This window comes from Ochotona curzoniae, unplaced genomic scaffold, assembly GCF_017591425.1.
Source record: "Ochotona curzoniae isolate NIBS_2020 unplaced genomic scaffold, NIBS_Ocur_1.0 contig_50, whole genome shotgun sequence".
Lineage (NCBI taxonomy): Eukaryota > Metazoa > Chordata > Mammalia > Lagomorpha > Ochotonidae > Ochotona > Ochotona curzoniae.
Genome location: NW_024466446.1, coordinates 845,790 through 869,428, shown reverse-complemented (window position 1 = coordinate 869,428; position 23,639 = coordinate 845,790). Strand labels below are relative to the sequence as shown.

General features: G+C 45.7%; 2 protein-coding genes across 5 annotated transcripts in view; both read left to right on the top strand.

Moving 5' to 3' along the window:
- The window catches only part of CARNMT1 (carnosine N-methyltransferase 1), a 35,888-nt gene extending 24,603 nt beyond the window's left edge, over positions 1–11,285 (top strand). For 2 of the 4 annotated variants that reach the window (XM_040988767.1, XM_040988768.1), the window contains 5 exons: positions 4,714–4,854; positions 5,476–5,654; positions 6,505–6,618; positions 8,581–8,684; positions 9,620–11,285. In XM_040988767.1, coding sequence (XP_040844701.1) covers positions 4,714–4,854; positions 5,476–5,654; positions 6,505–6,618; positions 8,581–8,684; positions 9,620–9,721 — 640 coding nt within the window. In that variant the 3' untranslated portion in view covers positions 9,722–11,285. The remainder of the gene's footprint in view (positions 1–4,713; positions 4,855–5,475; positions 5,655–6,504; positions 6,619–8,580; positions 8,685–9,619) is intronic. The other 2 variants (XR_005884750.1, XM_040988769.1) reach the window with 2 other exon arrangements.
- A 4,836-nt stretch (positions 11,286–16,121) lies between these two features.
- CUNH9orf40 (chromosome unknown C9orf40 homolog) lies at positions 16,122–21,411 on the top strand. The gene is made up of 2 exons (XM_040988766.1): positions 16,122–16,551; positions 20,937–21,411. Exons 1-2 carry the CDS (start codon positions 16,153–16,155, stop codon positions 21,093–21,095), a joined length of 558 nt encoding a protein of 185 aa, XP_040844700.1. The 5' UTR covers positions 16,122–16,152; the 3' UTR covers positions 21,096–21,411.
- The last annotated feature ends 2,228 nt before the right edge of the window (positions 21,412–23,639 follow it).

Sequence of the window (23,639 nt, the reverse complement as noted above, 5' to 3'; positions counted from 1 at the left end):
TTTTCTCTTTTTCTTTACATTATATTATTGTTGCTATCATTTTATGATACAGTTCTATTCTCTTACACCTCCGCAACTCCGCCCCCCCCACGCCCAGTTGCTTTATATCATTACTAAAATTGAGTTCTTCATACTCAGTCATATGTGCACCATTGTGGGCATGGAAAATGGCAGAGAGTCCAGAATCCTATTGTCAAAATATAATAAAAACAATTTCACTGTAAGTCCATCTTTGTCTGAAAACAGAGATGCAAACCACACTGCATCCTCACATCTGGTCTCCAGGTGCCCCTCTACTGCTGCTCTTCTGTCCTTTCGTATTTCCTGAAATATGTCCTCTCTGCTTCATTCTGGTTAAATGCTTCTCTGTCCGATTAAACATGTCCTTACCCTTTTCCGCCATCTTGATTCTCCGTGTCTTTCAATTCTTGAATACTTGTTGTGGCCTGATCCAGCTCTGCTTCCAGCTTTTTGTTTGCTTCCCCCTGGTGACAGGAGATATCTGCCAATTCTGATATTTTTCTTCTGCTTGCTTCATTCTATTTTGGAGACTCTCCACTGTACTTGTAATTTGCTCTACTGTGTTCTTAATTTCTGATATTCCAGTCTTGATTTGCTTTACTGCTTCCTTAAATTCTTTGAGCTCTTGCGTTAACTTCTCATTTTTGACCAGAATCTTTAAAATGAGTCTTATGGATTCTGTGTCCCCCATTTTCTCAATGTCTTCCTCCGTTAACTCTGAGGTTGGCATAGGGTTTTGCTCCTTTGCAGGGGGGGTTTCAGTAATATTCATTGTGCCTTTGTCTCTTCTTTTGCTCTTGATCATTGTACTTCTGGTTAGCAGAGTCTTCTTCTTGGGGCAGGTTTCTAAGCTGTGTCACCCACAGGTCTACAATGCGATTTTACTTATTGCAGTTGGTACACAACTTTTTGCTTGCAGCCGCTTGTGCCACAAACCTCCAGCGAGTTCCAGGTCTGGCTTCTTATGTCAGATATCCACCGTGGTCTCCACAGCCCCAGCTCTTGGCTCACCACTCTCCACCTCCTGTGATACCGTGCTGAGGCTGCGCTGTTGTCTCTGCAACCTTTCTCCCTCTTCTGGCTGGCGTGGGTTCCAGGATTAAAGAGACACCAGGTGTACTGTCTAGTTAGGTTGTTGGTGGCGCTGATCTTGTTGGAACTTGCTGGATGTTAGGTCTGGGTGCCCCACGGACCTGTTTTGACCGGTACGATGCCACAGTCGGTATTATTTTCCTGCGGGACCTCAGCGAGTTCTCGCGAGCTCAGCACATGCGCAGTTCACTGTTGTCCCCTGCAGTCCCAAAGCCATTGCCACAGTGCTCAAAATGGCGCCCGACGTGCTACCACAACAGTTCTTGATCTGCTGGCTGTCAGATCCGAGGGCTACCCAGACCTGCCCCAGATGGAACCCGTAGAATGCCACGTCGTTGCAGTTCACGGAGTCAGAAATGAGCTCGCTCCCCGCTCAGAGCATGCTCAGTCCTTTTCCTTGCCCTTTCCTCCTTAGGCAAAATGGCGAACAATTCAGCTCTAAGGGGCTGACTGGGCTATGAAATCCTCGCTGCTCTCGCACTGCCCACCTGGGATCTGCTGCTCTGTCTCTGCGCCGGGTCAAATCAAACGGACCAGCAGGACAGACAGTTCCCCGTCTGGGTTCACCTCCCAAGCTCCCAGTGAAAGTCCCTTCCCACCTGGTTGCTGGTGGAGTTCCGGCTGCTGGTGGAGTTTAGATCGCCGTGCTGGAATATCATTCACTGCCACACCACACTGCTGTGCCCGCTGCTTTCCTGTGTCTGTCGGTCTCCAGGTGCCCCTCTACTGCTGCTCTTCTGTCCTTTCGTATTTCCTGAAATATGTCCTCTCTGCTTCATTCTGGTTAAATGCTTCTCTGTCCGATTAAACGTGTCCTTACCCTTTTCCGCCATCTTGATTCTCCGTGTCTTTCAGTTCTTGAATACTTGTTGTGGCCTGATCCAGCTCTGCTTCCAGCTTTTTGTTTGCTTCCCCCTGGTGACAGGAGATATCTGCCAATTCTGATATTTTTCTTCTGCTTGCTTCATTCTATTTTGGAGACTCTCCACTGTACTTGTAATTTGCTCTACTGTGTTCTTAATTTCTGATATTCCAGTCTTGATTTGCTTTACTGCTTCCTTAAATTCTTTGAGCTCTTGCGTTAACTTCTCATTTTTGACCAGAATCTTTAAAATGAGTCTTATGGATTCTGTGTCCCCCATTTTCTCAATGTCTTCCTCCGTTAACTCTGAGGTTGGCATAGGGTTTTGCTCCTTTGCAGGGGGGTTTTCAGTAATATTCATTGTGCCTTTGATCCTTGCTGCCCCGCTTGCCATCCAGCTCCCTGCTTGTTCCTTGGGAAAGCAATAGGGCACGGTCCAGAGGCCTCTGACTCTGCACCTGTGTGGGAGTCCAGGTTGAGGCTCCTGGCTTTGCCTCAGTTCAGCTCCCGCCGTTTTGGTTACCTTGGGAGTTAACCAGTGGATAGAAGCTCTTTCTCTATCTCTCCTCTCTGTAAATCTGACTTTGCAATAAAAAGAAATATATCTTTTAAAAAAAACCTGACTAGCAAAAAAACAGAAGTGAAACCATTTGGAGACTGGCTTGTGTTCAAATATATGTTAGTTGTATGAGACCTAGAGTTAGCTCTTAAGGAAGCAAATTCGAAGTATAGTTACAGTTTTAATTATTCTGCATATGTTAATAGACATAATTAATAATTGTTACTTGCTTCTTTATGGTAAGAATCTGAGATGTAAGATTCAGAGTAGTATTCTTAATTATTCACTGCCTTTTTAGTCTTGAGCCATGCAGATATGTTATAAACATTTCTTGTTACATTTTTTAGAAAGAAGTTATTCCTATGGCATCAACACTAAGTTAATATGAAATAATTCAATACTGGACTTGGTAAATATTTTACAGTATTCATTTCACTTGTTTTTTAATTTTCAGGGGCCAAAGCGCTATTAATGTAGTTACTATTCAGGTAGTATTGGTGAGGTCCTGTACTGCTTACAATTCCTAATTCTTTGAAGGAAATGCTCTCTGTTGCCTGTCGTTGTATACATTGAAGATGGTTTATCGTATATGAAGTTATGATCTTTGATCTCCTAGCTTTGGAAGCAATTTTTAAGTTTTTGTTGTTGCTTTGGATATCTGTTGTGAGATTTCTCATTTATGGTGGTTTGCTTCTCCAAGCTCTGGTAACTGCCTGTGGTCAGCAGGCTGACACTGAAAGCCTAGAATACTGCTCAGGTCAGCCGTGTGCGGTAGAGCCCCTTTCATAAAGGCCCAATGGGAAAAAATTAAAATCTTCTCTAACTCAACAATCCATTGCCTGGTTCTTGGTCTTTTTATTTCAGTGTTGAAGACAGCTTGTTTTAATATTATAATGTGCCCATTAAAATCTTTTCTGTCATACTGCATATTGGCATTTAAGTAGTAGTCTCTGCAAATTCTTTAAAATGAAAGCCGTGATGTAGTTTTATTCATGATACTGTTAATATACTTTGCTACAAAGTGGGGGAACAAAGTTTATGGGTTTTGATTATTGAGAGACACTGATGTTTAAAGCAGTTAAAGGGCATGGTGCAATAGCCTAACTGCTATGTCCCCTCAGGATCCCATATGGGTGCTGGTTCTAATCCCAGACACCCCGCTTCCATCCTGCTTGTGGCCCGGGAAAGCAGTCGAGGATGGCCCAAAGCCTTGGGACCCTGTACCCATGTGGGAGACCTGGAAGAGGCCCCTGGCTCCTTGCTTTGGATCAAGTCAGCTCTGGGCGAAAGTCATAAAATTAACTTATAGTTAACGTATAGATTGAATTTTCAGAAGCCCCACAGTGCCGTTTAGTTTCATCTAAAGCAGGATATGTAAAATCACGAGCTATGGCTAGTCAAGGCGCTGTTGCTGTTTCAACGTGCCAAATACAAGTTGTGTAAAGATAAAAATAATTTTAAGTGGAAGTAGCATTGGAAGCTGCATTTCATTTGCAAGCCAAATTTCAGAGAGGAAATGGATAAAATGGCACCTGATTATACTTTCCATGTAAGAGTACCGTTTAATTTGCTCTGGATTCTTTTGATTTGCCAGAATTCCTGAGGAAGGGCCTTCGTTTGGGAGTCTTCGAGCAGTGTGAAAGTGAGGCGCCAGGTCTCACAGGAAGGCGTGTGAGTTAACACAGAACTAGCAGATAAAATTGGTGTGGCTACGAACTTCTGCTTTGCCGTCATGCTTGCTCAGTTAGAAGGCCGTTCCATTTTCCCCAGCTTTGCTTGCTGGAATGAGCATACAGGAAGCTCTAGACATAGACCTGATGTGTTAAAAGTACATGCATCTAATGTTCACATAAGTAATTGTTTTTACATACAGAATTCTTTTGTTCAGGCTTTTCCTGTGTAATTGGGATCCTTTGGAATGATGTCTTCCGAAGAGGTTTTTGGGCGGAAGATGCTGGGAGCATGGGCAACTGTGCGCTTTAGCATAGATGGCAACTGCCTTTTTTCTGAAGAACAGATGATGAGTGGTAAAGCGCTAACTTTTTTCTCAACAATGTTTTTATCAATTTTAGGATGTCAGAGTCTGAGGAGCATTTCAGATGACCACACCTTTAGGTGTCACTGCTGACTGTTTTCATCTCCTACAAGGGTTGGACATAATTGCCTCATTTCATTCCAGGGATCCTTCTAAAGTGAACGTTCTGGTACCTGGTGCTGGACTGGGAAGGCTGGCCTGGGAAATAGCCATGCTCGGCTATGCTTGTCAAGGAAACGAGTGGAGCTTTTTCATGCTGTTTTCTTCCAACTTTGTACTCAACAGGTATTTGTTTTTGTTGGATACAATAATTTCTCAGAATCAGATTGACTTGCTTTTGTTTTTTTTTTTAACAATTCTGAATTTGAAGATAGTTACCTAGCATTTGATTATAATACACATCATAAGTGCTAAAATGAAAAGACATATACAAATTATCATCTAAGTCAGTTGTCTGATTGAAATAGTATGAATAAATGACTCTTCAGAAAGTAATGGGAATTCCAGGGCCCAGTGTGGTAATCTAATGGCTGAAGTCTTTGCCTTGCTAGTACCAGGATCCCATATGGGCACCCGTTCTAATCCCGTTAGCCCCACTTGCCATCCAGCTCCCTGCTTGGGTCCTGGGAAGGCAGTAGAGGATGGCTCAAATCTGTGGGACTCTGCACCTGTGTGGGAGACCCGGAAGAAGCTCCCTGGCTTCAGATTAGTTCCGCTCCAGCTGTTGCGGCTGCTTGGGAAGTGAACCATCAGATGGAAGATCCTCCTCTCTGTATATCTGCCTTTCCAATAAAAATAAATAAATCTTAAAAAAAAAAAAAACCTTAAATAATTATTACAGTGTTTAAATTAGATTTTCTTGGCAAAATATTTAGGTAACCCTGAATTTTTGCTCATGTTTTGCAGATGCTCTGAAATTAACAAATACAAACTTTACCCCTGGATCCATCAGTTCAGCAATAACCGGAGGTCAGCTGACCAGATCCGACCCATCTTCTTTCCGGACGTGGACCCGCACGGCCTTCCTCCTGGGTCCAACTTTTCCATGACTGCAGGAGATTTTCAGGAGATCTATTCAGAATGCAGTAAGTTGAAAGTACTTTCAAAAGGGTCTAGTGAGCAAAGCATTGTTTCTAGGAGACTTAAGATTCTAGTAGAGAGGGAGGGAGGGAAAGGGAGACCAGAAGATAGAAGGAGGCCATTAGTAAATCTAGTATTGGGAGGAAGGAACACGAGCTGGGGCCGTGGGGTACAGAGTGACTGGGCCTGCCGGATAGAGTTGTTAGGGGGAGCTTGTAAGAGCAGAAACTAGAAAGTGTCAGGCATAGAACCTCAGCATGAACGGGCACAGGAGGTAAATGAAGGAATGGTAAGGGAAAGGGGGCAGGGTGCAGAGTCCTTGTTCTGCTCCAGGAAGAGTGGGGTTGTCCCTGTGCTGAACTGCAGTCTCCGACAGACGCAGTCTGTCTCCGGGGACACTCCCTGCTGGTGCTTCTGCACTGTGATGTGCAGGCATTTCAGTGTCACTCACTTCTGCATTGGTATTAAGTCAGTGCCTGCAGTGTTTCTGAAACTTGCCAGAATTGGGAAATCAGAATAAATCCAAATGACTATTATTTTGTTTACCTGGTTCTAAATGAAGGCAAGTTGAATAGATAATGAAGATGATATCCTTGGTAATGGTATTATTAATCTGTTAACAAAAAGGAACTCCAAATTGATGATGATTATTGATAAAATTTTCTTAAGCTGCATACATTGAAATATCTTCCATGAAGGATTGTTTGGTTTTGTCCTAGTTTTGATGAGAGGAATTTAGCTTCTGCATGCCTGCAGTTAAGTAAAACATCGATATTCTGTAGGAGTTAAGTGATGGGTTTAAGGAATTGAGAGGAGAGGGGAATAACATAACATACATGATTGGATTTTTCTTAGATACCTGGGACTGCATTGCTACTTGTTTCTTCATCGACACAGCTCACAATGTGATTGATTATATCGATACAATATGGAAAATACTCAAGCCAGGTGGAATTTGGATAAATTTAGGTGAGTTCTTCAGTAGTTATTAAATTTTATCACATTGACCTGATTACTTCGAGGTGTTGTGCATTTGCTAACTTCACAGTAGACCCAGTGTTCATGAAAATTGCCGTAATGCTTCCTGTTTTATAACCTGAACCTTTCTGTAGACTTTGCTAGTGGGCACACCTCCAGGGACAGTGGGAGTGGGAAGCTAGGTATTCATGTTTAGCTGAATCTGACACACATCACTTATAAAGCACACGTTTTTAGTGTATATTGTGAATCCATTTTGCCTGTTTTGGGAGAAAATTGTGCCTCTTATGAAATACTTCCCACTACAGAAGTTGGTCATTTTTCAGTGATTAACTTGTGTTTCAGAGAGAACAGAAATATATTTCCATTTATGCAAAAACATTTTTACTGCATAATAGTGCAACCCTTTGGGTTAGGTTAGTCGGCTTTGTACATTTGTGTTCTTGGAATCTGCTGTAGCGTTTATCACATTACATCACATTTATAAACATTACAAATGAGTAAGAATGGCATTCACATGTAGTAGCATGCCAAGGGGAGAAATCCCAGCAGTGTGATGTGATTACTCAGTTACTCAAACTTACATGTCTATCTTCTAGAGAAGAGGGAAAAATAAGGATTGTAGATGAAGATTTATTATTGGAAAGGCAGAAACACAGAGAAGGAGATACAGAGGGAAAGATCTGCCATCTGCTGGTTGTACCCAAGTGGCCGCAACAGCCGGGGCTGAGCTGATCCAAAGCCATCCTCGACTGCTTTCCCAGGCCAGAGGCAGGGAGCTGGATGGGAAGTGGAGTAGCCAGGACACGAACTGGCGCCTGTATGGGATCCTGTCACATGCAAGGCAAAGCTTTAGCCACTAAGCTAACGCACTCGGCCTGACTGTAGTCAATTTTGAGTATTTTAACTTATTTAATTGAATGAGTGTTTACAGAGATACCAGTTAGTTTATAAGAAGATGCTTTTGGGGCCCTTTAGCAACCACTAGGTCAGTTTTTCCTGCCATTTACTGCAGTTAAAGAAAAGAAAGTTTACCCATTTCTTATTCTGATTTTAAATATAATTCTTACACTTCCTACCATTTTATGTGGGGTGTCATTTCTTTGGCCCAAAGAATCTAATCAAATTGCAGATCATTTTAATCCAAGTAGTCCTGTACCCTCAGCCAAAAATATCTAGGTTTACCCCAGGTTAATTTCCTAGGTTCCTAGTAATTTCTTACTAGCTCTCCAACTTATAATAAAAATAGGTGCTGACCTTATAGCGTGCCAAGTAAAGCAGCTGCCTACAATGCTGGTGTCCAATATGGGCACCAGTTCACATCCCAGTTGCTCCACTTGCAATCTGATTCCTTCCCGGTGGCCTGGGAAAAGCAGAGGAGCAGGGCCAAAGTGCTTGGGCCCCTGCACCATGTAGGAAAGCTGAAAGAAGCTCCTGGCTCCTGGCTGCAATGTGGCTCAGCCTGGCAGTTAACAAATAGAAGGGTTCTCCTTCTCTCTTTGACTCTGCCTTTAAAATAAATAAATGTGTCTTCTTAAAAATATTTAATTTTGTTATCAAAAATCTTGAAATCCATGCACAGAATTTTTACATAATACAAACTTTCTGAATTTTTTGAAAATCACTGCCAGTTTGAAATGTGGGGATTGGGGGCTCCTCAGTAATCCCAGAGTTCCAGGTGAAGTACTGTTGACTTGAATAATGACAGTGGAAGGCAGGTATACCAGATGCTCACTCTTGTTCTTTGTATAAGCCCTGACCCCAAATTTCTGTTTTGGGGCTTAAGTTTAAAAGTTCTGGATGATTTTCCTTAGCAAATGTTCGTTAATTCTTTTTATTATGTTTGTCTCATACACCACCCAATTTATTATTCAGCTTGGAGTTCATTGTAACAATGGCTCTTGGTGCATGTTCATTTTCAACCAATTCATTTCCATCGTCTTTAAACCATAGGACCTCTTTTGTACCACTTTGAAAATTTGGCAAATGAGCTTTCCATAGAATTGAGCTATGAGGACATAAAAAATGTTGTTCTGCAGTATGGATTCCAAGTAGAGGTAAGGATGGAATAAGTATTACCATGGTTTAACTTCAAAATATTATGGCCGATACTGGCTTTTCTTCATCTTTTTCTTTTCTCACGCATTGAGCATGAAGGTAATTTGGGTATGCAGAATGTGAAGGATTTGGGATAAAGTGTATTTAGAGGGGAGGCATTTCAGTGAGTAGTAACTGATCCTTGGAGTAGTGGCTTCGTTGAGTGACTGACAGGTACCGAGAGACGACTCTGATGTGGAGGAAGGTGGGCACACTGGCGCGGGCAGTGAGGCTTGATGTTCTCTGTATGTCCTTGTTTGGTGGATTTTTATCATGTACACTAAAGGTTTTTTTTTTTTTTTTTAAGATTTATTTTATTTTTATTGGAAAGTCAGATATACAGAGAGGAGAGACAGAGAAAGATCTTCCTTCCGATGATTCACTCCCCAAGCTCCGCAACAGCCGGTGCTGCGCCGATCCAAAGCCAGGATCCAGAAACTTCTTCCAGGTCTCCCACATGGGTGCAGGGTCCCAAGGCTTTGGGCTGTCCTAACTGTTTTCCTAGGCCACAAGCAGGGAGCTGGATGGGAAGTGGAGCTGCTGGGATTAGAACTGGCGCCTATATGGGATCCTGGTACATTCAAGGCGAGGTTTTGATGAAACCCTGCTGTCTGTTCCAGTTCTCGAGAATAGAGAGACAGTATGTTAGAGTAATTTAGGGTTTAGCAGTTAAGACCTCTCTCTGAGTGTGACTCTCAGTTCTACTACATTGCTGACGAGTCTTAAAGCAAGTTCTTTAACCTGTCCTTTTTAAAGTGGTATTACTCATAGTACCAGTTTATGGGGAGAATTGCGTGAAGTAACTGGATAATCTTCAAACAGTGCCTACTACCGACTGCTCAGTGTGTTGGCAGTATTATTATCATTGTCATCATCGTTGTTGTTTGCATTACAGGTGGAAAAGGAATCTGTCTTGTCAACATATACTGTGAATGATCTCTCGATGATGAAATACTACTATGAGTGTGTTCTGTTTGTGGTCCGTAAGCCACAATAATGGTCTACAGCGACATTGCCCAGTAAAAAGTCTAGTAAGAAAAATACTGAAATAAACAGCTGAAAATCAACAATCTGTGATGACAGGACACAACCTCAAATCAGTGGTGCCTTCTTATTCCTAACAAAATTTAGAAATAGTGTCTATTTTCTTAATATGTCTGTTGCTTTTTCACAAATACACTCTGCCGTGCAGGTCTGTACTACACAAGTAAAACCAGATGAAGAAACGTTGGCACGGCATGCCTTCCTTGCAGCCCAGGTCCGCCTTCCCACAGTGTCTTCATGAAGCTATCCATCCAAGTGTGCCATCTTACTGACTAGGAGTATTGAAGTCCATAATAATCTCTTCTTGTTGTTTCTCCTTTTGCATGGGACCTGTTGCTTTCGGCAGAGGCTAAGGCTCTCCTGTCATACTCAGCTTCTGCAGTTGGGGCTTAAGATAATCATGGTGGCCTAAGCAGTCTATACATGAAATATATGTGTATTTTATCCTTCAAACTATTTTTTCAAGCTCTGCTGAGCTTAGAGAAGCATCAGAAAATTTCATTCTCCTGAGATGCTAAGTTTAATAGCGTCACAGGTCAGTCAGGTGCACTCAGATAACTGAGAAATCAAGTCCTTCAGCCAGACTGAACCAAACACTTGCTGAGCGCATACACATCCTGGGTCACACAGGAGATCTCCGCGTCACACGTGAGGTGCAGAAGCTTCTGTAAAGGTAGTGTCGGTGTCCGGAGGAAACGTGAGTACCACCTGCCCATCTGAGGTGGATGAGGTCAAAGCCACGAGTGCAGTTTGTCAGTGCTGTAAAGGTAGTGTCAGGGTCCTGAGGAAATGCAAGTACCAATGTCCATCTGAAGTGGATGATGTCAAAGCCACGAGTGCAGTTTGTCAGTGTGATGTTTACACTAATGTCTAGACTATCTGGATTATGAAAGCACTTTTTTTAAAAAACAATTATATGCTAGTGAAAACTGTCATAATGGTATTAACGTAGGAAAATTTTGAATATGAAATTCAGGGACAAATTAGTGCCCTTGGTCTGTGTCTTCAATATTGTAAGCAGCAGCCATTGATGTAACTTCAGATGAACATGTTTTGTTCCTTTGGTTGGTGGAGCCTAAAAAGTGGATGCTGCTGTCAATCTCTACCTCTAACAGATCTTCATCAGAGGGAGTTCTTTTTTGTTACTGTTCTTTAATGTTCATTGTTCTGTTTCCAATAGCTTTAAAATAGAGATGACTGATGTTTAGACCTTGTCTTGGAGGAAAGAACTCTGAATATTTTCACAGATTCTTGTGATGCTTTAAAGAATCTCTGGCAGTTTGGTTTAAATGGACTTCATGTGCTTGTAGCATAAATGTTATGTTTTAATAGGGACACTGATTTGTGAGTCTCTAGACCTTTGTTGTCACTTAGGTGAGGCAGTTGCTGTTGGAGGTGACATCTTCACTGGCCTACAGTGCAGGTGGTTTTGTGATCGCTCCTCCCACCGTGTGCAGGAGGGATCCTTGGAGTAGCTCTGACTTGTGAAATTAGGCAAGATTATAACCTAAACTTTTTAAAAACAATTTCTCACTCTGTGTCCCTCAGTACTTGACAGGTGTTCATTTGATGTGAATTCCCTTTACCCATATCAATTAATTTGAAACTAATTACAAGGGGAAATTTAAAAAAAAAAAAAACATTTCTCTATTATCCTAAAAGGAGCAAACTTTTGAAAAGCATCCATTGAATGAGAAGGCTTGAGTGCTGGCTTTGGTTAGTTTAGAAGTACTATTTAGTCATTGACTAGTATTTACTTTTTTACAACATTTATCAAAACAGATGATCATTTTCCTGACACAGGCAAAAACAGGTTGACACTGGTGGGTTAGTTTGATAAGTTAAAATTTTTTGCTACCAGGTGATATTGTTTAAAAATGTTATTCACATTTCTAAATCAGCTATATTAATTCTGAAACCTTTTAATTGGTTTTATTTTCTGACATCATGAATATTTTAATGTTCTACTTAAATTTAAATCCTTTTTTCTTTCTTATAGCTTTTGCCGTTAATATATTCTAAACTTGAAAATGTAGAATCAGTATTAGAAGTGTCACTGGATGGTTTAATTTTTATGTCCTATGTTTAATGCTAACTACTAAAATGTGAGCCTTAAAAGTTTTTTCCCCTTAGTTTTACACACAAAGGTCTCCATTTTCATAAAGTGGGAGGAAATAGGTTATTGAGCTTGCTTTAAAAAAAAAAATCCTCTATTCTGAAGTAGTGCAGATTAAGAGTACGGTAATCAAGTGAGCCTGACGGTATATAAGATGGTGTATATATACAACATGAAGAGATGCTGTAAAATCACAGTCTAACAATTATCAAGTTTGGGAGTGTAAAGTGTCCCGCGTTGATGTGTCACTCATTCTCAAAGCTGCCACAAAGGCTGAATTGGAAGCTTCATGTCTGCATGAAATTTCCTATATTTTTAATGTGTACGATGGACTTAATTTTTCTTGAATATTAAAGTCTGCTGATTGCTATGAAACTATATTTGCTTCTTTGTTTCCATCTAAGTTGATAACTAACTGTGGGAGTTGTAGCTGATGGAGCACACACACTTTGCAAACTTGGGCTGGCCTGTGCCTGGATCCTTCTGGAGAGTGACTGAAGAGGATTTCCTTTGAATACGCTAACCTGTACACTAACTGCTCTTTATTTCACTGGTGTGTACTATAATGAGGTTGGAATCTACCAATGGAAAAAGTACTAATCAGCAGAAAGACCCTTCTTGACATTTCTTCTTTTTTTTTTTTTAAGATTTATTTTAATTGAAAGGTTGAGTTACAGGGAGAGAGACAGAGCTCCTCTGCTTGTTTACTCTCCAAATGGCCACAATGGCCAGAGCTGTGCTGATCTGAAGTTAGGAGCCTGGAACCAGATCTCGCTCAGGGTTTCAAGGCTCAAGGACCTGGGTCATTTTTTCACTGCTTTCCTAGGTTCATTGGCAGGGATCCAGATTGGAAGAAAAGCAGCTTGAACTCAAATGGGCACCGTTCTGTTGGCCACATCTGATGCACACAGGAGAGAGGTGTCTGAATCTGGCAGCCACACATGCCGCAGAGGACGAAATGCAGGGACATAAAAGGTCTGGCAAATAAGGAGCTGCTCACAGTTTTTAAACTGTTTTACGCTTCAATCAGTCTAAAACAGGTACGTTTCAAGATAAGCAGCAGATGATACTTAAGGAGTATATAAGCCTGCTTTGCCAAGAAGACATTAAAAAACGTTCCCTTCATCACTTTGTTGATTTCTGGGCATTATCCAAAGTACTTAAAGTGCAACTGAAAAAAATGAGTGCTTAATTTTTTTTGAGAGAGAGCATTCCCCATTCTGGTTCGTTGCTCTCACTGCGCACAGTGGCCTGGGCAGGGCTGTCGCTGTGAGCTGCCACCCGCGGGACAGGGATCCCAGGGTGCAGGAGCAAGTGGCTCCATTGGAGAAAGCAGCCAGGGCTCCAGCTGAAGTGCTCTCACACGGAATGCAGGAGTTCTGGCTAACTGGTATCTTACCCGGTGGGCTAAACATCCATGCCCAGTCTGCTTTTCATACAAAAATTATGGCAAAGGAAGAATGAAAATCCTGTTGGGTCAATAAAAAATGATTCTGAATAGAGGAGTTGCAAGGTGCTTATGTTTTACATGAAGTGATGCAGTGTTAACTTTAAGAAGACTGCAAAGTTAAAGGCATATTGCAATTAGAGCAATCACTAAATGTTAATACAGAGAGGCAGAGCTGAAAAGCCAGCACGTGATATTAAATTCAAATGATGTTCAATTAATCTAAGGAAAGGATTCAGCAACTCAACAAAATTCAAATGTCTTCCAGAATGAATAATAAAAATATGATTGATCAAAATGTGTGGGATGCAAAATGTACAGCAGAGCTGCAAGGGAAACATAGCTGTGAATGTTTATGCTAGAGGGCCCAGTGTGATAAGTGTAGCGGCTAAGGTCCTCCCCTTGAACGCGCCGGGATCCCATATGGGCGCTGGTTTTAATCCCGGCAGCCCCACTTCCTATCCAGCTCCCTGCCTGTGGCCTGGGAAAGCAGTTGAGGACGGCCCAAAGCTTTGGGACCCTGCACTCATGTGGGAGGTCTGGAAGAGGCTCCTGGCTCCCAGCTTCAGATCAGCGCAGCACTGGCTGTTGCGGTCACTTGGGGAGTGAACCATTGGATGGAAGATCTTTCTGTCTCTCCTCCTCTCTGTATATCTGACTTTCCAAAGGGACTAAATAAATATTAAAAAAAAAAAAAGAATGAACATCAAACCAACAGTAAAGCTTAGATAAAGGGTGACATCATTGATGCTTTATGGAAAATATGGGGGCAAGGCCTCGAAAGAAAGGAGCGGTTTAAAAACCAGAGAGCTTAGTTTTAAGAAGGGAAGAGACCAGATCGAAACAGGCCTGTGAAAAACATCACCCTTATTTACAAGGAAAAAAAATCGTTTGATCTTGTCAGAAGACCCAACAGTAGAAACAGCCAGCCCACAGACATCTTAAGTGCTTCAGTCTACCCAACTCTGACTGAAAACTTCAAGGGCAGAGACCCTGTCGTGACAACTGCAAACAGCACTGCACTGAGACGTTCACTTCCGGGGCGCTCGGTTCTTCAGGGCTCGGCTTCCCTGCTGCTACCATCACTAACCAGGGCTTCCAGCCTGATGGAGTTCACGTTGACAGATAAAATCTATGTTTAAATCCCATTTTCCCCCCAGCAACTTTCTGAAGTCCTCTCACCTCCACGAAGGAATCGTAATCTCTACATTCCAAACACAATGACTGGGAGTGAGGAAGTCACCCCCAGTGGCAGAGGCACCAGGGCCAGTTGTCCTGGGACGAGGGACATTCCACCCGTGAGCGGGAACACTGCGTGTGTTCCTCTCATTGTATATGCAAAGGCGCGCTGGCCCACTACCCGGGCAGCTGAAAGACCGTGTCCGGTGGCCACAGTGCAGCGGAGCCGGGCAGCTGTTCTAAGTTGGTAGCGGCCTCCCCAGCACGCGCTCCACAAGCTGACCCACGTTCTGCAAGGCATGCAACAAGAAGGCGTGACCACTCATAAAGGTCTCCCATTAGTTCTTTCTGGAATTTTCCATTTTATGTTTCCAGAGGGAAAGTGACCCCTTGGGTACCTGAAGCCAGAGAATGTGTCCCACTTACTCGATAAATTTTACAATTTCATGGGGGGGGGGGGGAGACGCTGTGTCAAGCAAGAATGCACACCGTCCAGGGTCGAGAAGGGCGAATCCGTCCTGCCCAGGCGGGCAGGTTCCTTCACACAGCGGAACGGAACCAACAGAAAAGAGAATATTTTACCACCGTAAGAAGCCACACACTCCGGGTTGGCTTAGAAACGAACTAATCTAGCTACCCTTTCACAAGCTCCCTGCAGTGTAAATGTAGAAGGTTATTAATGTTTACGTAGCACCTACCAGCTCCAAGAAAAGTTCCTTGCAGCCATTGGGTTTTTTCCCAGAAGACCAGAGCTTTTTCTTTTTTTTTTTTTTTCCTCCCGAGCACTTGAATAAGTCCCACTCCTTCCACTTTTTATTTGGTTGGCATCTTTACGAAGCTGGCAGAACACGGGCCAGTCCGCGGTTGCCTGCACCTGTGTCCGCGCGGCCGCGGTGCTGAGGGGCCTCTCCGTCAGCCAGCCTACAAGGCGTGCCGGGGCCTGGGTTTCTCACAGACCTCGGGAGCCGCGGGGTTTTGGGGTCCCACACTTGCTTCTTGCCCAAACTCCCCAGCGAGTCTGGGTGGCCGAGCGTGCTGTCTTGTAGAGGTTTTTCCTCAGAAAGCCTTCGAGAACGCCTGCACTTTCCCACAGCGGCCGCCACCTTCCCCCGTTACCTCACGCTCCCTCAGTCTCCCAAACCCCGCCGTTCGCGGGAATAAAAAGCTTCTTTACCTCAGAATGTCAGACAGGCCTGTGTTGAAACCCGGCCCCTGTTCTCCTGCACTGCCCCCCGTGGTCGGTCGCCGACTTCGGGGGGCTTCACTCGCCCCCCGGGAACACTCGAGAACCGCCACACTCGACAAGCCCGGGAAGCCGCCCCGCCCTCCGCCGCCTCACGGCTTCCCGCCACCGGCTTCCCGCCTCTTCCGGCCGAGGCAGCGTCCGGGAACGCGCTTCGCAAGCCCCAGCCAATCAGAGGCTCCGCTTGGGCCGGCGCGAGTGCGCGCGCGCAGCTCCGTGCGCAGGTTCGAATCTCCGCCGCTTCGCGGTAGCTTTCCAGTCAGGGATCCGGGCCGTCCTTCCGCGGCAGCGCGGGCAGCTCGCGCCGGCCCCGGCCGTCCTGCTGCCCGCCCGGCTCGCGCCACCTTCCCGCGGCCTCCTCAGCCGCCCTCGGCCCAGCCCTCTCCCCGCGCCGGGCCCATGGCCAAGCGGCGTGCGGCCGAGCCGCTGGCCTTTCACGTGCCGTGGAAGAGACCCTTCTACGACCTGTCGGCCCCGGAGGAGCAGCCGCCGCCGGCGGCCCCGCTCTGGCTCCCGCCGCATCCAGAGCTGTCCCGAAAGCGCAGGATCGACGCGGGAGCCATGGCAGACCCTTCGGCCTCTCCCAACAAGCGCCGCGACAGCGGGGACGGCAGCGGCCCGGGCGACGGCGAGGAGGAGCCTGAGGACCGGAGCCTGGAGCCCGGCGAGCCGTCGCCGCTGCGGCCGGCCCCGGAGGAGGAGCCCTGCCCTGCCCGGCCCCTTCGGGGCGGCGGCGGCGACGACGGGGCGGGCCGCGCAGGGTCCCCTCGCGGAGCCTGGGGGGCCGCGGCGCTGCAGGTAGGGGCTGGGGACGCGGCACGGGGGCGAGGGGCTGGGGACGAGTGTCGGGGCGAGGGGCAGGGGCTGGGGACGCGGCACGGGTGCGAGGGGCAGGGACGGGTGTCTGGGTGACGGGCAGGGGACGGGCGTCGGGGCGAGGGGCTGGGGACGGGCGTCGGGGCGAGGGGCAGGGGACGGGCGTCGGGGCGAGGGGCTGGGGACGGGCGTCGGGGCGAGGGGCAGGGGACGCGGGCAGCAGGAGCCGTGTCCACACAACGCTGACCCGACGACAAGCCCCAGGCGTAGGTGCCCGGTGGTCACTCGAAGTCGTGAGCCGTTGTCGTCCCGAAGAGGGTCGCCCGCGTGGTGACCCACAGTTATTGGGACGTGCCAAGAGTGTGGGACAGGTTGGCTGAATTTGGGGGATGACAGCATTATTCGTGATATTGAAGAATCTCCTTTTAGAAAGGCTCACGTTTGGTACTCAAGTTTGAGCCCTGGTGGGGAGCCACACTCTTTGGGAAATGGACCCACAGGACATGATGGGGCCTTTGCTGTTGAATCCTCAACTGCTTTCACAGGCCACAGGCAGGGAGCTGGATGGGAAGTGGAGCAGCTGGGACTAGAACCAGTGCCCATATGGGCTGCTGGCACTTAAAGGCTGAGGATTAGCCTGTTGAGCCTCTGAGTATGAACTACTTCGAGTTAGTAAAAAAGGAAAAATAAGTCGGAATTTCTTATATTGCCTACAGATGAAATAATTTAGATGTGTTGGACTGAATAAAATTTTATAGTTTTTTTTTAAACTATGGCTAGTAGAAAAGTCAATTAGATTGTCAAGTCATGTTGTGGAACTGGGAAGGTTTGGTCTAGACCGCAGCCTGCGCCTTTTGCTGTTGTGTGACAGATGGCTTTCAAATGGGGCAGCTGAGTGTAGTGCCCAGGCTGCCTTCAGCTGCCCACCTCCGCAGAAAATGAATCTGTAAAATGGGATATTTTTTATTTCTTTTTAGTTGGCGCTAAGATGTCCGCAATTCTGAGCAGGGTGAGAGGCGTCCACTGCCGCTGGCTCTGGAGGGAAGTACTGCGTCCTTGGAATAGTTCTCATGACAGAGTGTGTAGTGAGACTTTCCCTCCTGAGACCAGTGTTGGTACCAAGTAGTGCGCCAGAGATGCCGGGTAGGGAAAAAGGGAAAGGAAGAGTTAGGGAGAGTTATTGAGTGGCTGGCACATGTTTGCCTGCAGCAAGAGCTGGAGGTGGTGGGTTTTTCCTCAGTCCTGCTGCAGGGAAAGGCTCCAGGGGCTTCTTATCCTTCTTTCCCTAAGGATTTGCTTATTTAAAGTCGGATTGATCCCAGATGGCTGCAATGGCTGGAATTGGGCCCCGTGAAAGCCAGGAGGTTCATCAGAGTCTCCCATTTGGGCTAGGGCCCAGATATGGGAGTGGAGCAGCGGAGGGCCTAAGCTGGCATGGCTCTGCAGGATGCCACCTTGGCAGAGCCCAGGGGCACCCTCACCACCAAGGCCAGAAGGAGCTCTCAGCTTGTTCTGATGATTGCTCCCATCAGCGGGAGCTGGGTGGAATGTGGAACAGCTGGAGCGCACATAGGTGTCTGCATGGGATGGCCGTGCGGCCAGCTGAGGCCTCTCAAAGCCTCTCAGCTCTAGGATGCTGAACTCAGATCAGACTTCCCTACAGACCCATCTTGGACTTGTGTGACTGCTGACAATGGACCTGTGGCCAGCCTTCCCGACACTGCAAGAGTAAAATAAATTCCAGATTTGTGAAAACTGAGTATGACAAAAATAATGTCTAAAAGCATTCATTTGTAAAATATTGGCTGCATTTTGAAGCAGTACTTTAAATCATATTAGGTCAGAAAGGATGTTCAGGTGAAAAGATATTTATTTTACTTGAAAGGCAGACTTAGGGAGAACTTTGTGCCAGAATGCCAGCCACAGCCAAGCAGGATCAGGTGGAAGGAGACGGGAACTCCATCTGGGCTTCACTGTCTTCCTGGATACAGCCGCAGGGAGCCGGGTCTGGCGCAGCGCAGCTGGCATGCAAACCCACGCTACTGGGTTCCAGTGGTGGCCAGTTGCTTAACCCATGCATCCAGTGCCCACTACAAAGATTGAAATTATGTGGATCCTGTTCATTTTCTGTGCTGCTGTGGCAAGTATGAACAGAACAGCATGATAGAACAGTCTAGGCATCTGGAATGGTGTCAATGTTCATAATTGTCTCCTTGGAAGAGTGCAATGCCTGTGCTATTTCCTTTATATAAAGTGGGGATGCTTTTGCAATTCTGTGCTAATTTTTGTACTCTTTGAAATGTGAACTTATATTGTCATTTACTGTGCTTATATCCTAATGCTTTTTAGAAAGCTGAAACTTCAGGAAAAATCTGCAAGTCATAAATGGGTTTATTTTTAAATACGCCTTAAATTTTTGTTCTAAATGAAACACATTTTGTATCTACTGGTTCACTCTCCAGATACCTGCAGTAGTCAGGGTTGGGCTGTGCGGAAATCAGCTGCCCAGACGTCCAGCCTGGCCCCCGTGGGTGGCAGAGGGCCAAGGGCTTGAGCCAGCACCGGCTGCTCCCAGGGTGTGCATTGGCACCAGGCACCCCACCATGCCCCATCATGGGATACAGACAGACCAAGAAGGGTCATGCCCCTTGGAGCGCCTCATGTTGGGGATCGGGGATGGGTGGGAGGTAGGGTGGGGCTTTCCCCTTTGTTACTCCCCTAACCCTAGATACAGGGCAAAATGATTATATTAGTGTGGAAACAATGATATTACCCACTTTCACCCTGTAGCCCGTGACCCTTTGTACCCTAATAAACTAAGATTATTAAAAAAAAAAAAAAAAAAGAAGGGTCATGCGTTGGTGTGTTTAAGATTTGTTTATTTTAAAAGAAAGTCAGAGCAAGAGAGCCCTGTCATCTCTGGTTCGCTGCAGCAGCAGGGAGTATTCCAGATCAAAGCCAAGATCCAAAGCTTCTGGGTCTCCCACGGGAGAGCAGGGGCCCAAGGAGTCTGCTGTCTCGTGCTGCCGCCCAGGCGCATTGGCAGGAGGCTGGGACGTGAGCCAGGACCCAAATGGGATGCTCGTACTGCGGCCCCAGTTTTATCTGCTCTGCCCAGACCAGGAGGTGTCTTGCTCCTGTTTTTAAAACAAGTTTTTGTTTGCTGAAAAGGTAAAGTGTTTTAAGATTTTGCAGACATTTCTATTTGTGAAAAATGGGAGAAAGTTATGGAGGTGTTCTTACTTAAAATTCTTCTAAGCCTAAGAGATATATCTGTATACTTATAAACATGAAGAATTCATAGATTTGATTGATTAGTACTTTTAGGCAAAATTAAAACTGTAATGGTTGAAAATACAAGTGAATGGACCTGGTGCAATAGCCTAGTGACTAAAGTCCTCGCCTTGAATGTGCCGGGATCCCATATGGGCGCTGGTTCTAATCCCAGCAGTCCTGCTTGTAGCCTGGGAGGGCAGTTGAGGAAGCCCCAAAGCCTTGGGACCCTGTACCTGCATGGGAGACCCAGAAGAAGATCTGGGTTCCTAGCTTTGAATCAGCTCAGCTCCAGCTGTTGCGACCACTTGGGGAGTGAATCATTGGATGGAAGATCTTCCTCTCTGTCTCTCCTCCTCTCTATATCTGCCTTTCCAGTAAAAATAAATCTTTTTAAAAAACAAAAGAAAATACAAAGGAATGAGACTGCAAGTGCCGGCATTGTGGTGTAATGGCTCTGTCACCGCCTGCAGTGCCGGCACTGGTCCTGGAGGCCTGGCTGCTCTGTTTCTGATCCAGCTCCCCGGGGATGTGTCGGAGGAGAGCGGTGGCAGAGGACCCACGTTGTGCCCTTGTACTCGTGTGGGAGACTTGAAAGAAGCTGCTGCCTTTCAAGCAGCCCCAGCTTTCTGTGCTTAGATGCGGGGTTTTTCCCCCAATCTTGCTCCTGTGAGGGGGAACATACGGTATTTGTGTATCTGCTTAATTCATGAGCATGTTGTCCTGTGGCTCCTTCCATCTGCCGGCAGGTTGTATGGCTGAATAATAATCTATTTTGTGTATAGCTCATATTTGCCTGTTTATCTGATAAGGAACACCTTGATTATTCCATATCTTGGCTCTCATGAACAGACCTGCAATCAACATGATGGAGAAGATCTCTCTTGAAACAATGGTTTCCTTACTAAGTGCATCTCCATGATGTCTTCTATGACGATGTACTGATGTGCGTCCCTGCCAGGAGCGTGTCATGTCACCCTAACATCCCTGCTAGTGCTTCTAGCTAAGACTTAAAAATGTATCTATATTTTTTAAATAAGGAAACTTGTTTCTTGAACAATCCTAAGCCTTTGTGTGTCTCTTTTCTCCCAAAGCACAGTGAAGACTTTTGGCAGTATAATACCTTCCAGTATTGGAGGACTCCTCTGCCGCCTGTGGAGCTGGCAGATATCACGGACGCGAGTGAAGCTCGCCTGGCGGAAGCGGCCAGCCAGGACAGGGACGGCGCGGCCGAGGTCGACATGGAGTCCTGACACAGGAGCGGAACGGAACTGGGGAATTCATGTGTTCTTAAGGACATTTTTTTCCATGCTCAATATGATGTTTCCGAACTTGAAAAATGAGAAGTTGTTTTGAAGATACAATGCTTGCCGTTACTACTGAACTTCCCGACATGGATTTGTCAGAGACAACATGCTGTCATATGTGTATTGTTACAAGAAGAGTTTGTTTGGATTCTGAAGCTATTGATCTTATGTAAAGAATTCTGGCAGTTTTAGCAATATATGTAGGAAGCATTCAAATATTGAATTGTTTTTATAACTTATTAATAAAGTACTTTCTAATGCATTTGATTGACTCTTCTTAGTTGAACCAAATAGTTGACTTGGACATCTATGCAAACAAAGTGGGAGATTCTTTCCAAAAACTATTCTAAGAACTTTCTAATGTAAAGTAGTTGGAATTTCACTTTGAGTAGCGTATTTGTTGAATTCTATCAGCAATAAAAAAAAATGGATACAGAGCAATGAGAAATGAACTGGTGTCTGGCCCACCTGCCTTTAGTCATGTAATAGGAAAGAAATGTGTCATGTGGTCTGTCTCTCGGTTTTGAATTGCTATGAGGGCATGATTTTTACTACTTTTAAGCTGGAATTCTCAGCAGTTGTGGCCAGGCGGCAGACATTAGGACCCAGATGGTGAAGCCATTGCCCAGGAAGCTGGCATCCTGCATGTGAGCTGGTTTGAGTTCTGGCTGCTCTGCCTCTGATCCAGCTTCTTGTGCCTGTGCCTGGGAAAGCAGTGGAGGGTGGCCCTGGTGCCCAGGACTGTGCCATCCGTAGGAGAGTCCGGAGAAGTGCCACGCTCCTGATTCAGCATGCCCTAGCCCTTGCTGTTGCAGCCATCTGGGTAGTGAACCAGTGCGAGGAAACATCTGGTTCTCTCTGTAATTCTACCTTTCAAATAAAAAAAAAAAAAAAAAAAAACCGTTGGCCTCAGCCCCATTTATGAGAGTTAGCTGTTTTGAGGTAGACCGAGGAGATGGCTGTGTGTAAGCCGCCATCCTCCCTCCATCTCTGCTGCGTGAGAACCGCTAGGCTAAGGCTGATGTGTAATGGTGGAGACTGACCCGAGCTGGAGCAGTGCGTCTAACACGTGCTCTCTGCTTGCTTTCAGTTACAGCACGCACTTGGTGCTGGTGTTCCATCAGTGATGACATGAGTTCTGTGCTGCCTTTGTGCTTGTTATCTGTACTTGGGTGTTTCTCTCTGTGTGCTCCGGCCAGCAGAGCCAGTAACACGGACACGGAGAGGGCCTGGGGATCAAGTACCGACAGGAAACCAGTGACATGGAAGTCTCTCCGAAGCCTCCCTTTATTACTCCTTTTATACTTTTTCCCCCAAGCCCTTTAACAATGAGCCCAATCAGACCAGGCAAGCCCATTTCCAGTTACTGCTCAGCTTAAGGAGTGCTAATCAACTTGGCCCACAACAACTGTGATGAAATTAGAATCCAGAAAAAGGTGCCTATGGGAGAGATCAAAAACAAAAGCCCTTGAATTTTGTGTCTGCAGAATTTAGGCATGAACTGAAAGTAGTAATAGTACTTTCCAGTAACGCTGAGCTGCAAAGTCTGGTGTAACGTCTCACCCATGTGACATGAAGCAAGTGATTTTTCATCAGCACGCCTTAGATTTGTCACTTTGTGAAATGAGAAATAAAGGTTATCTACCTCGGACACTGCTGTCAAACATTGTCCTAGTGTCAGTGCATCTTGTGTTGTTGGTCCCATAAGGTGCATTCATTAGTTTTAATTTTGTAATAATAGACATAATTCCTGTAACTTCACTCCATTTTACCTCATTTATTAGGAATTTCAGGGTAAGCATTAGAATTTTAAAAATAGCAAGCAGAGCAAGCAAGTGTAAAAGAATTACCATTGTAAAAAAATTGGCTCTGGGCGCGATAGCATAATGGTTAAGGTCCTGGCCTTGAACACGCCCGGGATCCCATATGGGCGCTGGTTCTAATCCAGGCAGCTCCACTTCCCATCCAGCACCCTGCTTGTGGCCTGGGAAAAGCAGTTGAGGATGGGCCAAAGCCTTGGGACCCTGCACCTGCGTGGGAGACCTGGAAAGAAGTTCCTGGCCCCTGGCTTCGGATCTGGCGCAGCACCGGCCGTTGTGGTCACTTGGGAGTGAATTGTTGGACGGAAGATCTTCCTCTCTGTCTCTCCTCCTCTCTGTACATCAGCCTTTCCAATAAAATAAATATTTTAAAAATATATTGAAAAAATTGTGTAAAAATATTGTTAAAAAATATATATATATATGCTAAAGTTCCTGACTTCCGTTAGACCTGCGGGTGGGAAAATGTATGGTGCTACTTACTGTTCCCTTTAATGCCCAGAGCGGGGCGAGACATATGGCACACATCCATCCATGCTACGTTACCTAGGAAGTGCCTTGGAGTGGGTGTGGGTGGAGACGCCCGCAGGTGTGGCCTGGGAGGCAACACGCCATGCCGCCGTGGGGAGACCCAGGCTGACTTATCTGCCTTGAAGGGAGCTTGAGGACT